The 11896-nt window shown below is 40.5% G+C and overlaps 1 protein-coding gene across 1 annotated transcript; it reads left to right on the top strand.

Moving 5' to 3' along the window:
- The first annotated feature begins 2037 nt into the window (after positions 1 to 2037).
- On the top strand, positions 2038 to 10502 carry LOC140116468 (uncharacterized). The gene is made up of 7 exons (XM_072132984.1): positions 2038 to 2139; positions 2791 to 2865; positions 3415 to 3467; positions 6595 to 6756; positions 8056 to 8134; positions 9639 to 9681; positions 9992 to 10502. Exons 1-7 carry the CDS (start codon positions 2124 to 2126, stop codon positions 10266 to 10268), a joined length of 705 nt encoding a protein of 234 aa, XP_071989085.1. The 5' UTR covers positions 2038 to 2123; the 3' UTR covers positions 10269 to 10502.
- The last annotated feature ends 1394 nt before the right edge of the window (positions 10503 to 11896 follow it).

The raw sequence follows: 11896 nt of genomic DNA, 5'->3' as shown, positions 1-11896 counted from the left end.
TCCAATCATGCACCAAAAACATTAGATGGTACAAAGGGGCAATGTAGTTCAGGTTCAGGAGTCCTGAGTCCTTGGCATATTCAAAAAGTGCTAACACCTGCAAGCAGGGTCGCCATCATAGCAGTATTGCCGTAAAGTGACTGACAAATTGGTTTAGCGCTTGATTGGTTTAGCGCTTGATCCTATAGTGGTAGCATCAAAAATAATCAATTGTACCCACGTCTTTAAGACAAATGTACAATTGGTTATAATTAAATGTGAGTGCAGCAGCGATGGAGCATTATAAGTCCATGGATGACGGATACAAGAAGGTGCCTGGACCTATGAGTAAGTGTCCCTGGCTTATCATACTCCATTGTGATAGTTGATTTCCTTTAAAAGGGTTGTCCACTTTACCTCATGTTTTTTGTATTGTGTGTGTAAATGTGAGGGGCAGCATATTCGGTAATTTACCAATATACATATATTAATAGTTTTGTTCTGCTTTCTTGATATGTAAAGTGAAGCCTCCTGTCTTTTACCTCATCAGCCAGACAATCCAGTCCATATAATGGCTGCAGATGGAGGGTCATGTGATCTCTAGCCATCCATGAGTAATCGCCAGTTAGAGATCACATGACCCTCCATCTGCGGCCATTATATGGTCAGGAATGTCTGGCTGATGGGGTAAAAGCCAGGAGGCTTCACTTTACATCTCAAGAAAGCAGAGCAGAACTATTAATAGATGTATATTGGTAAATTATAAACTTTGGGGTAATATTAAATATAAGAAATATACAAAGAAGCAGATGTGATTATTGGAACATGACAATCTTTATTAAGGTAACAAAAAATAAAACCTTAAAAACTCAATAAATGGGATGAGAACTTTAATCTCCCTGTTCCTGAATTAAATAGCAACAGAAAATATATATACATCATGGATCCTAATGTTATGCAGCTTATGCAGGTAGTTAGCAAATTGGTTGTTGTAGAGTAATAGTGGTTATAGAAGTAACCGATAATATAATACACAGCTAAGAATAATACAGTATATTAGAGTACAATGATGCATAAACATAAAGCATAATTACATTACCCTACAGATCATGTCCCCACACCACTTACACGCACGTTACAAAATACATGAGGTAAAGTGACAAACCCCTTTAAGTAGTGTGGGGGTCAGATATAGGAATGACATAGCGTGGGCCTTATTATGGGGCACATTTACTTACCCGGTCCCTGCGCGATTCCCGAGGTGCGTTGTCCAGCGAGGATGAAGTCTGCCGCGATTCAACAAGATCGTGCGCCCGAGATCCTGCATGTGTCGCTTCCCAGCTTCTTCTTCCTGGTGTATGTGAGTGCATTGTCTTGTGACACAATTTGAGTTTTAAATCCAATCCGAATCAGTCGGGTTGTCCGATGGTCTATCCCCCGATTCGTGTCGCATGCGTGCACCAAAAACCCCTGTTAAATGTGGTGCAAAACATAAATAGTCGGGAAACCCGATAGAAATGCAGTCCGCGGACCCTTAGTAAATGTGCCCCTATGTGTTCAGGCCACAATGAGGTGGCAAATTATTGCTACAATTGCAGTATTTTACACAATGACGCACATATTTTCAGAGGGGCTCTCACAGTATTTGGGAGCACACTGTTAGGGGGTAGCAGCTGAATGACACTTGTGTCTGAGGTAAGCTTGGTTCTATTGCTGTATTCATATTATGAGCAACTGTAAAAATTGATGAGAGATACTTCATTATAATTTGAAGGGCCATATAAAGGGTGACTTTATATGCTAAAATCAGTTTGAGGAAAAACTGTATATGCTTCCTTAAGTGGGTGGTGGTGCATACACTATAACTAATGTGGAAGCACTGTATTGAATGTATTTAGAAGTGTCCCCCACCCATAGACTTCCATTATATGACCTAGAAGCTATCACTCTAGGCAGTGCACTCTCAGGGGTCTATGACATCACTATATAGAATCCTCTGACATCACAAGAAGTTACTTGGTAACAACAATCTTCCATGTGGTTCTATGGAATATACTCAGACCACAGCAACACTTTGGAAAGTGAAGACTCTTCTCTGCATTTGAGAAGACAAGACTTACCAAAGCTCGCTACTAGCACCGAAAATGCTGCGCCTACCAGGTATAGATGACTGGCGACCTGAGCGGGGCTAGATTTTTAATAAATACAAACTACAAATTAGATTAGATGATATCCCTGTTATACTGGGGAACTCATCCTGCGGGAGTCCTTTACAGTCAGGAGTGGTCTTCATAGGGGGTGTAGCTTATATAAAAGGGCACAGGCAGCACTGAATGGGGGACCAGGAGTGTGGGGAGCGGAGGCACATCCGTCACTCTGGTTTAGGAGCGCGGCCTGTAATCCGACATAGTCATGTGATCTCTACCACCGGAAGCTATGAGCCGCAGTGACAGTTATGACAGTTATCCCATCTGCAGTCAACATCAATATGCTAAGGGGGCGCTATAAGGGGTGATGACACTTCTACCCTATAAACAGACCTTACAGTGATCACAAAAGTGGGAACCAACAAGTCCCCTAGAGCCCTGATGTGAATGGAGCGCTGTTGTGTGGCTTTACATTCATTCCATTAACATCTATGGGAATCCCTGTGGATTGGGAATGGGTTTCATAAGTCAGTAAGAGCTAAAGTACCAGCAGGAGTAATAACCACTGCAGAGGTGATATATATAGTTAGGATATGTGATAGGGATAACAGATTAAGATTATCTTATGCCTTAATTTACTTAGCACACATATTCCCTGTTACAGAAATTGGAGAACCCTCGACAGAGGTATTTTGCACCAAATTTTGGTCCCCAGACCACAACATACCGGATGATGAATGTAAGTATCTAAAGCAGCAATGTAGAGATAGCATTCAGATGTAGCAGAGTTAGATGTCTTTTAGGTACAGCAGTGATGAGTTGTCATTAGTTTTGGGATGAAGAGTATTGTCAGTAGGTAAACCACTAAGCACATGAGTATACTGGGGGGTATGTATCAGGGCTTCTGCGCCACTCCACGCCTGAAATAGTCGCAAATGCTAGCTTATTACTAGCACTTGCGATTATTTTCCCCTTTCTGTCACCTATATGGCATGGGGTTGTGGAGGGTGGGAAGAGGAGGGTGCAGGCCAGGGAGTGGGCCATTCCTCCCCTTTGTGCCTGTGCACTCACTACAACCGGCAAATTTTTATTCGGGAAAATTTGCCGACTTTATTTATTTCAATGCCAGGTAGGGCCTGGCATAGAAATAAACACTGCTCAGGTAATCGCAGAATACATCAAGAGCTATCATATGGGGCACGAGCACCAGCATATGATAAATAACCCCCAATGACTTTAAGTTACACATCACATAGAAATTAGCTAATTCTCTCTCATTATTTTGCAGTGGATGAATACATTAATATCACCAAGACTGAACATGGTTATAATGAAGAACAGGTAATGTGTGACTAGTCCTACAAAGTTTCATTTCCACAGCAACATCCTCAGGAATAAGGGACATGTCACTTATTTGTTACGGATGAAACATCTGCAGTGATAAGACGATTTGATATTTTTTCTGCATTGTGTGTATGGGATTGTCAAATGCACAAACACTACACTACTACTGAAATATTGTGTGGTAAATACGCACATAATACACAGATATCCTTCAGGGACTTACGTGTTAAATTAAAAAAAAATGCAATAAATATTATTTGGACTGTATTGTCATGGTTGTCTTATTAATATTAAAGTAATGTATATATTTTATTTTGTTGTATACATTTTTATGAATTACACTTATTTGTGTTGAATATAATTCTGCATACAAAAGGTCAATGTAGTGATCTCTTAGAAGATCCATCTCTATATAGCAGTTCACCAAGCCTGTGTACAAGTGTAAGTGTACTGAAGCTCTTAGTTAGAGAATATCCTATTGACAGCAGGGGATTTCATAGCTCAGTGGTAACACTGAAAACACATACAGTTTTACATGTTTAGCGTGCGTTTGGCTGGTTTGAATCCGTTTCAAAGCTGCTTACACTTCCAGAAATGAAGAAAAAGAGATTAAAGCCAGAATTACAAACGCACCAAGAGCGGTCCAAAAACTGTCCAAGAACGCACAGTGTGACAGCATCCTTAGGGCGAAGACCCCTCATGGTGCATTCACACGTTCAGTTTTTCAGATGCAAATTTTTAATGTCTAAACCAGGAGTGGATTAATAAAGAGGAGAACCAGTTTCTCTAAATGATGTGTTCTCAACAATTATGATTCACGCCTGCATTTGGCTTCAAAAACTGCAGCTGAATAACTGAATGTGTGAACGAACCCTCAGTCATTTCTCCTGCCATCTGCCATCTTCCGCCAAACCTTCCTGTAGCTGTTCCTGATCCCAGCATATCTCTCTCCTGTTCAGTGATATGAGAGAGAATAACGACCATCAGGAACAGCAATTCTGTGTCCTTCTCTCTCCGCTTACTTAAAGGGGTTTTCCCACGAAGAAATCTTAGGCCCTATCCACGGTATAGGGCCTAACTTGCTGATCACTGGGGGTCTCAGTGCTGATACCCCCACAGGTTGCGAAAACGAGGGGTCTGTCGCTCCGACAGATTTATGGAGCAGAAGGCTGGGCATAACTGTTCTGCTCCTTTAATCTCTATGGAGCTGGCGAAGATCGGATGGAGATCATGGTGCTCAGCAATTTCCGTCAGCTCCATAGAGATTAATGGAGCAGAACGGTCTGCTCCAATAATCTGATGGAGCTATGTGGACCCCTAGTTTTCGCGATCTGTTGGGGAATCAGCACTGAGACCCACACTGATCAGCAAGTAAGGCCCCTTTTTTTTTAAAAAAAAAAACCCTTTAAGTGAGAGGACAAAGAAAGCAACTGCAGACTCCAAATTAACCCCACGGCCACCCGCAGAAAAAACAAGCAATTTTTCATTAAATGAATCAGAAAAATTTGTAAAACATAAAAACCTATTCAAAGGAAGTATCACTTTATGCATACTGACCCATAGACTAGCGCTAACATGCAACTTGTACTAAACAGTGAAGGGCAAAAAAGAAATAAATTAATTAACTACACAATTCATTGTTTTTTTTAATCACCTATGAGATAGAATAAAAGTTCACCAATAAGGTATAGCCACCCCAAAATTATGCAACTTAAAAAGTGTCTCATCCAGCAAATAATATGTAAAAATTAACAGAAAATAAAAAAATACATTGCTTGTAAATTGCGGCAATAAAAAAACCCCATCAATCATCATGTGGTTTAGGAGAAAAGTGCCTGTGGCAGGGAGAGAAAGGTACAAGTAATGTACTAGCTGTGCAAGAAGACTACATCACGGTACTCCCAGGGTTTAGCCTTCACGAGAAAAAGGGTGCTAGAATATGCCGCTACAATGACCCCCTCAATCCTAGAGGTCACACAGTGCGGGATCTGGTACTTTTCAGCACTGTTCTGCTATCTTCGAGGCATAGAACCAAAAATTGTCTCATCAATATCTGCACTCAAGCCGAATAATGGTCCCTACCTTTTTTAGCAGGATACAATACAATAGTAATTTATTGATCCCCTGGGATACAGCACAATACAAATTAACATGACCACATTATATATGAGGAAACAAATATGCTAGTGCTCATAACAAATAGACACAGGCTAGACAGTTCTAGATTCGGTGCTCTGTTGCACCCAGTTGTGTGACATGGAGCTCCTGCTGCTGTTGCTGATATGCTTGATAGTGAAGGGGGTGATAGGGTGAGAGTGCCATGTTGGTGCCTTAGGGCGGGGGTCAGCCCACATACAGAGACTCCGCAGTTGTCAGCCAGTGCTGTGTAACAGTTTAGCATACTGTTCTTTTACTCCTGAAACTTATGGTATTTTCAGGTAAGAGTTTACATTGTTTATAAAATTAGTAAACACAAAATATTAAGAAGACTGATTACTTTCATAGTGGCACAATTTGGGTACAACATATTGGGCACTAAAATAGTGTTCTTTTAGGAAAATAAAATTTGTAACTCTGCACCAGCCATTGTACATTACTTTTTAGAAAGCATCTGTGAGGTCAAATGCTCACTGTACCCCTTGCTAAATTTCTTGAAGAGTGTATTTCCCAAAAATTTGGGACACTGTTTGTGGGTTCTCACTATTATTTTATCTCAGGGGGTCTGCAAATGTGACAGAACTAGAAACAGTTTCAATAAAAACTGCTGTACAATGAGGCGAAGGACCTATCTTTCCCCTGACCTTATGTCAGGGGAAACCCTCTGAGATGTGGAAATACAATATATGGGCAGGTGATGTGACTTCCCCCATGAAGTTGGTTCCTGCTCTGCCTGATGCCAGACACATCTGCTATCTGCAGTGCAGGAACCAACAATGTCTCACAGTCTCTACATCAGAAATCCCTAGAACAGCGCAGCTACCCAGGACCGTCAGGATCCGCATTGAAACATTCTATGCTTTCCAATATTGAAAAAGTATTGAAGCTTTGATGCATTGTGTAGCTCTATATAGTCCCTGTATGTTACCCTTCCACCTGCTAATGTGAGGTCATCCTTCTCTCACAGGCTCTTGCACTGTTACATATCAACAACTATGACATCAAAAAAGCCATGTCTGAAATAAAAGATTTCATGCCAATAACTGAAAATTGGTCTGATGAGGAAAAAAGATTATTTGTTAAAGGACTAAGAATATATGGGAAGAGATTCCATCTCATCCAGAAAATGGTAAGATTGGGTAGAGACGTTGATAGAAATGTATGTAATCCCCTCCCGGGAACTTCATATGTACCTAAAGACCTTGTATATTCAGGAGCTGCCCATATAAATAACTGTAACAAACTGTGATGAGGGACGTAGCTAAAGACTTATGGACCCCAGTTTAAAGAACTACTGCAACCTCTTCTTCTCCTCCGAGCCCCATCTGTAGACTCTTTTTACCAGTATCACAGGAGCCATAAATACAACATTATTAGCCAGGTCTCCAAAGCTTCCCCAACCGACTACATACTGACCTACAGCTTCCATGACATTAAAGGAAATCTAGGGCACGGACCCACTGAACCGAAAACAGAAGGGAAAACACAGTGTTTCCACGAGGAATAAGCATCTTCCCTTAAAACTGTCTTTATTATTATTAAAAGATGAATTAAGCGTTTCGGCGCTGTTCCATCGCCTTCGTCAAGTTCAGAGTAATAGATTATTACTTTAGTACTCTTTTATTTTTATAATCTATTACTCTGAACCTGACAAAGGCGCTGGTAGTGCACCGAAACGCGTAGTTCATCTTTTAATAATAATAATAATAAATTAATAATAATAATGACGGTTTTAAGTGAAGACGCGCCATTGATGTGGATTCTTCTGCCTTGCCACAAAAATTAAAGGAAATCTAACTTGAAGCATGGATAAACCAGGGGCACTTACTCATAGATCCAGGCAACGTGACTGTGGTATCTTTTTATATTTGTTATCCATGACCTCCTTCCTTCTAATATAAGCCTGAGAAGCACTGGTGGGGGTTTCCAGAGATGAAGATTCACAGCCGGTTACAATGAGCAGAACATTTCTCACTCTCCCCCTGATCTCACCCTCCTCCCTCTTCCTGTATAATCCAGCAGCAGCAGGAAGTGTAGAGGGGAGGGGAGACCTGCTTTGAGGAGCCCTAAGGCTCATTAGCATAATCGTAAATGTTGATTTTTAGAAGGAAAGAGGCCATAGATGACACATATAACAAGATTACCAAAGCCAATGTGCCTGGATCTATGAGTAAGTAATGGATTACTATGGTAGATTTTCTTTAAAAGATTAATGATCTTCTGACTGGGAAAGAAGAAGACATTTCTGGCATCTCCTAAGCACAAATACATCTACAGTCATCAGCGCTACGGAAAAATCTTTATGTGTCCAGGCCAGAGTCATGTGACTGGTGTAAATGGGTAACTGAGATTATCAGGGCTGTTATATTGTATATTTCTTCTCCTCTTACCAAAAGCTTCTTTTTGCTGATTCCTCAAAAATCTACAGCGCAAATTGTCAAATACTATTACACCTGGAAACCATCTACAGCCAAATTTAAGAGAAGGAGAAGAGCAGTCCCAGGAAGGTGAATATCCTATAAGTGTTACTTTATATATGATGTGTAAAAGGCAATTCTGTGCTTCACCTTACAACATCTTCATCACCAAAACAAGACCAATTCTCCCAGACCACACAAGATAATAGTATCATTATGTGACGACTTACGGTTGACGTTTCTCCTTTGCTTAATATTATAACATTCATGGCGCCTTCTGTGGTGTAGGAACAATTCTTCTCCATTAGGCACAGAATTTCATAATGACCCCTCCCAGCTGGGATGTATTTCTGATGTATTTGACACCAGGCGTTTTTGCAACATGCCTTCACACTGCTCCCCTAAAAATACTACAGTCACTTGCAGTTTAATGTTCCTGTAATATATATGTATGGCTTTTCAGTGTCTCTTTTATATGTAACACCCCTCCACCATACGGTATCCTCTCCTGTCCCTGCCGCCCTTCACAATAAAGCACCCCCATTCTATAGAGCATCCCTTCCCTTATCTTCTATACAGCAACCCTCCACACAATACAGCATCCCCCCTTTATAATGGGTTCTCTTTATATGCAGCAGCTGCCTCATCCCACTTAATAGTGACCCATGCACCATCTCCTTCTGCCACCCTCTATTCAGAACCCCCTTAAAATGCAGGCAATAATAAAATAGTAAATGTTTTCTTACCTCCTGATGGTCCCAAACCAGGAGCCTTTTCAGGCCAAAAGCTTCTTTTTTTAAAAGTGTTTATTTTGCAATTTTTTTACTTTTTGAGGCCAAAAGCTTCTTGCCGGCCAGTACTTTCATTGGGTGACATTTAGTCGTACATATCCATTGGAGGCACAACGCTGCTTCGAGGGCAGGTCACTGCTGCGGTCAATCTCTGGCTTCAGTGGTGACCTCTAAACATGTAGCACAATGGGGCACATTTACTTTCCCGGTCCAAACGCGATCCCGTGGAGCGTTGTCCGACGAGGATTCGGGTCTGCCGGCCTTCACTAGGGTCATGCACCCGATATCCAGCAGGTTTCGCTGCTGCGCCCAGGTCTGCCGGAGTTCACCTTCTTCTTCCTCGTGCATGTAAGTGCGTGATTTTGCGCCATAAATCGTTTTTTAAATTGCGAGTTTTTTTCGAATCAGATCGCGTGCGCCAAAATCCTGGGGCAATTCGGCACTAAACGGAAATATTCGGGAAACCCGACGAAAGTTCGGCATTTGTACCCTTAGTAAATGAGCCCAATGTATGTAAAGGCCCTGAGGCCTGTCATTGGCTCCACTGGGGACCTGCTATTAAATGGCACATCACAGGATAGCTGGGGAATAGAAGCGATAGCAGCTGAAATAGAGGACTAGATGCTCAAGGTGTTTTTTTGTAGTTTTCTTATAGTCTCCTCTGGAGTCTGGAGATACTTCCGCCTATGAGGAAGGGAAAGGATTACAGGATAGAATGGATAGTAGACATTGTAGATCTCATAGTCAAACACAAGTTTTCATGTTACAGAGGAGGTTTTTCTCATCAAAGTTTTCTCTTCTAGTGACACCACTGAAACTAAAAGAGCCAAGAAACAGGAGAACAAGGTAAGTGCTTCATGTGTTTTATCTCAATTTTTTAAGAGCTGGTGCATCAGTCAGTCATGAATTTCCATCTGCCATCGCACATTGCACCGCATATTCTAAGGATTGTGGGATTACTTCATTGGCAGGTCCCGCCTGGTGCGCTATAACCTGCACCAGGAGCGAGTAATGATAATAACAGTAATGAGACCAATTGTAGGAGAAAGCATAGTTATTATATATGTATCCCTAGCAGTCATCATCTGATTATTGTGTTACACTAAGAAGAAAAGAGAGATGAGGTTTTCATTCATATGTATGTATATATGTGCAGGATTTCAACAACCCAAACTGCTCAGCCCAACTATATACCAGCAACAAATGCCGCCTACCCAGAGAAGATACCAGCACTGCCAGCCGCCCATCCAAAGAAGATACCAGCACCACCAGCCGTCCATCCAAAGAAGATACCAGCACCGCCTGCCGCCCATCCAAAGAAGATACCAGCACCGCCAGCCGCCCACTCAGACAAAGAAGAACCCGCCAGGAGACCGCCCGCAAAGCCCCCGCACACTAGACAGCCATCCGTTTTAGCACCGCCGCCGACATAAAGAACAAGATCACCCTCCGCCTGACCCAAATAACAGCCCCCGCCGCCTAATTAGAATGCCTGTATATATGTATCTATGTAATTATGTTTATATGTATATAATGTAAATATGTATATATGTATCTATGTAATTATGTTGATATGTAAATATGTATCTATGTATCTCTGTAATTATGTAAATATGTAGATCATGCAAATATGTATATATGTATCTATGTAATTATGTTGATATGTGAACATGTATCTCTGTACTTATGTAATTATGTATATCTGTATCTCTGTAATTATGTATATATGTATCACTGTAATTATGTAAATGTGTACATATGTATTTATGTAATTATGTAAATATGTAATTATGTAAATATGTATATATGTATATATGTATCTCAGTACGGTAATTATGTAAATGTGTATATATGTATCTCTGTAATTATGTAATTATGTATATATGTAATTATGTAAATATGTATATATGTATCTCAGTAATTATGTAAATGTGTATATATGTATCTCTGTAATTATGTAATTATGTAAATATGTATATATGTAAATAAAAAAATTACAAAAAAGCTGTCTCAATCATCAATATATAATGTGAGTAGAAATACCTGCTCTGTTGGAGGAAAGGTGGTTATCTTTCTTAACTTCTTAAATTTTCTTAAATTTCTTAAATTTCTTAAAAACTTTCTTAAATTCAGAACATATGAGAGTGAAGGTTGAAAACCATGTGTTGAATCATCTATCAGTACCATCCTTATGGGGCCTCACTTATACTACATGTAAAGAACAGTAACCAAATAGCTCTATTATCTATGTAATACATGCATATACAGTAGCAGAATACCTCTGAGGTGAAAGCAAGTATCTATACATGTGAAAGCTTCCACAATGTACAAGGGCCACCACAGCCAGTGGCAGAGAGGGCCCTAGGCTACACTTAATTTGCACTGCTTCTTTTCCATATCCAAACTATCCAACCACAACTTACCAACCTTCACCACCACTCTGGCCCCAACCACTAATGCAGTTCACAAGCCCATAAACCCACAAAGGAATATCAAACATCCTGAAAAACTGTCAGAGACTCTCCTACTGCTGTCCCCCTCTATGACACCACCATCACCTCAGCCCTGGACTGTGTAGTTCACTTTGCTCTCACTACAACTAAACAACCCAACTGGGAACCCTGGCATCATCAGGGAAAGCTGCAACCTTCCATACCTGAAACCCGCCTAGGATATCCAATGCCCCTCTCATTTAACTAATTTCTCTTCCCTTACTGATGAGAAAGTTTCCTCCATGCCATTAAGCTCACACCTCAATACTTGTGCGCTTAAAGATTAACTGTAAAGGTTTTTTTTGCCACAAATATATATATATATATATATATATATATATATATATATATATATATGCACAGCAACGTTTCGGCTCAAGAGAGCCTTTTTCAAGCCGTTTTTGAAGTGAACATGGTGGATATAAATACACATTCAAATGGTCACATGACCAACAATTCCCCACCCACCAAATTTGCATATTTGTGGTAAAAATATATAAAAAACATACAATTCATACTGAACATCAACAATTCATAGTACTGGTATGCATACAATAATGTATCAAGTG

Source organism: Engystomops pustulosus, chromosome 2 (assembly GCF_040894005.1).
Source record: "Engystomops pustulosus chromosome 2, aEngPut4.maternal, whole genome shotgun sequence".
Classification (NCBI taxonomy): Eukaryota; Metazoa; Chordata; class Amphibia; order Anura; family Leptodactylidae; genus Engystomops; species Engystomops pustulosus.
Note: the sequence above shows the minus strand (reverse complement) of the source record. Positions and strands in the feature narration are given on the sequence as shown.

Bases quoted from the DNA above. Each gene is read 5' to 3' on its own strand.
- LOC140116468 (XM_072132984.1), top strand. The intron at 6,757-8,055 runs GTAAGATTGGGT...AAAAATCTACAG, and splicing joins TCCATCTCATCCAGAAAATG to CGCAAATTGTCAAATACTAT. The intron at 8,135-9,638 runs GTGAATATCCTA...TTTCTCTTCTAG, and splicing joins AGAAGAGCAGTCCCAGGAAG to TGACACCACTGAAACTAAAA.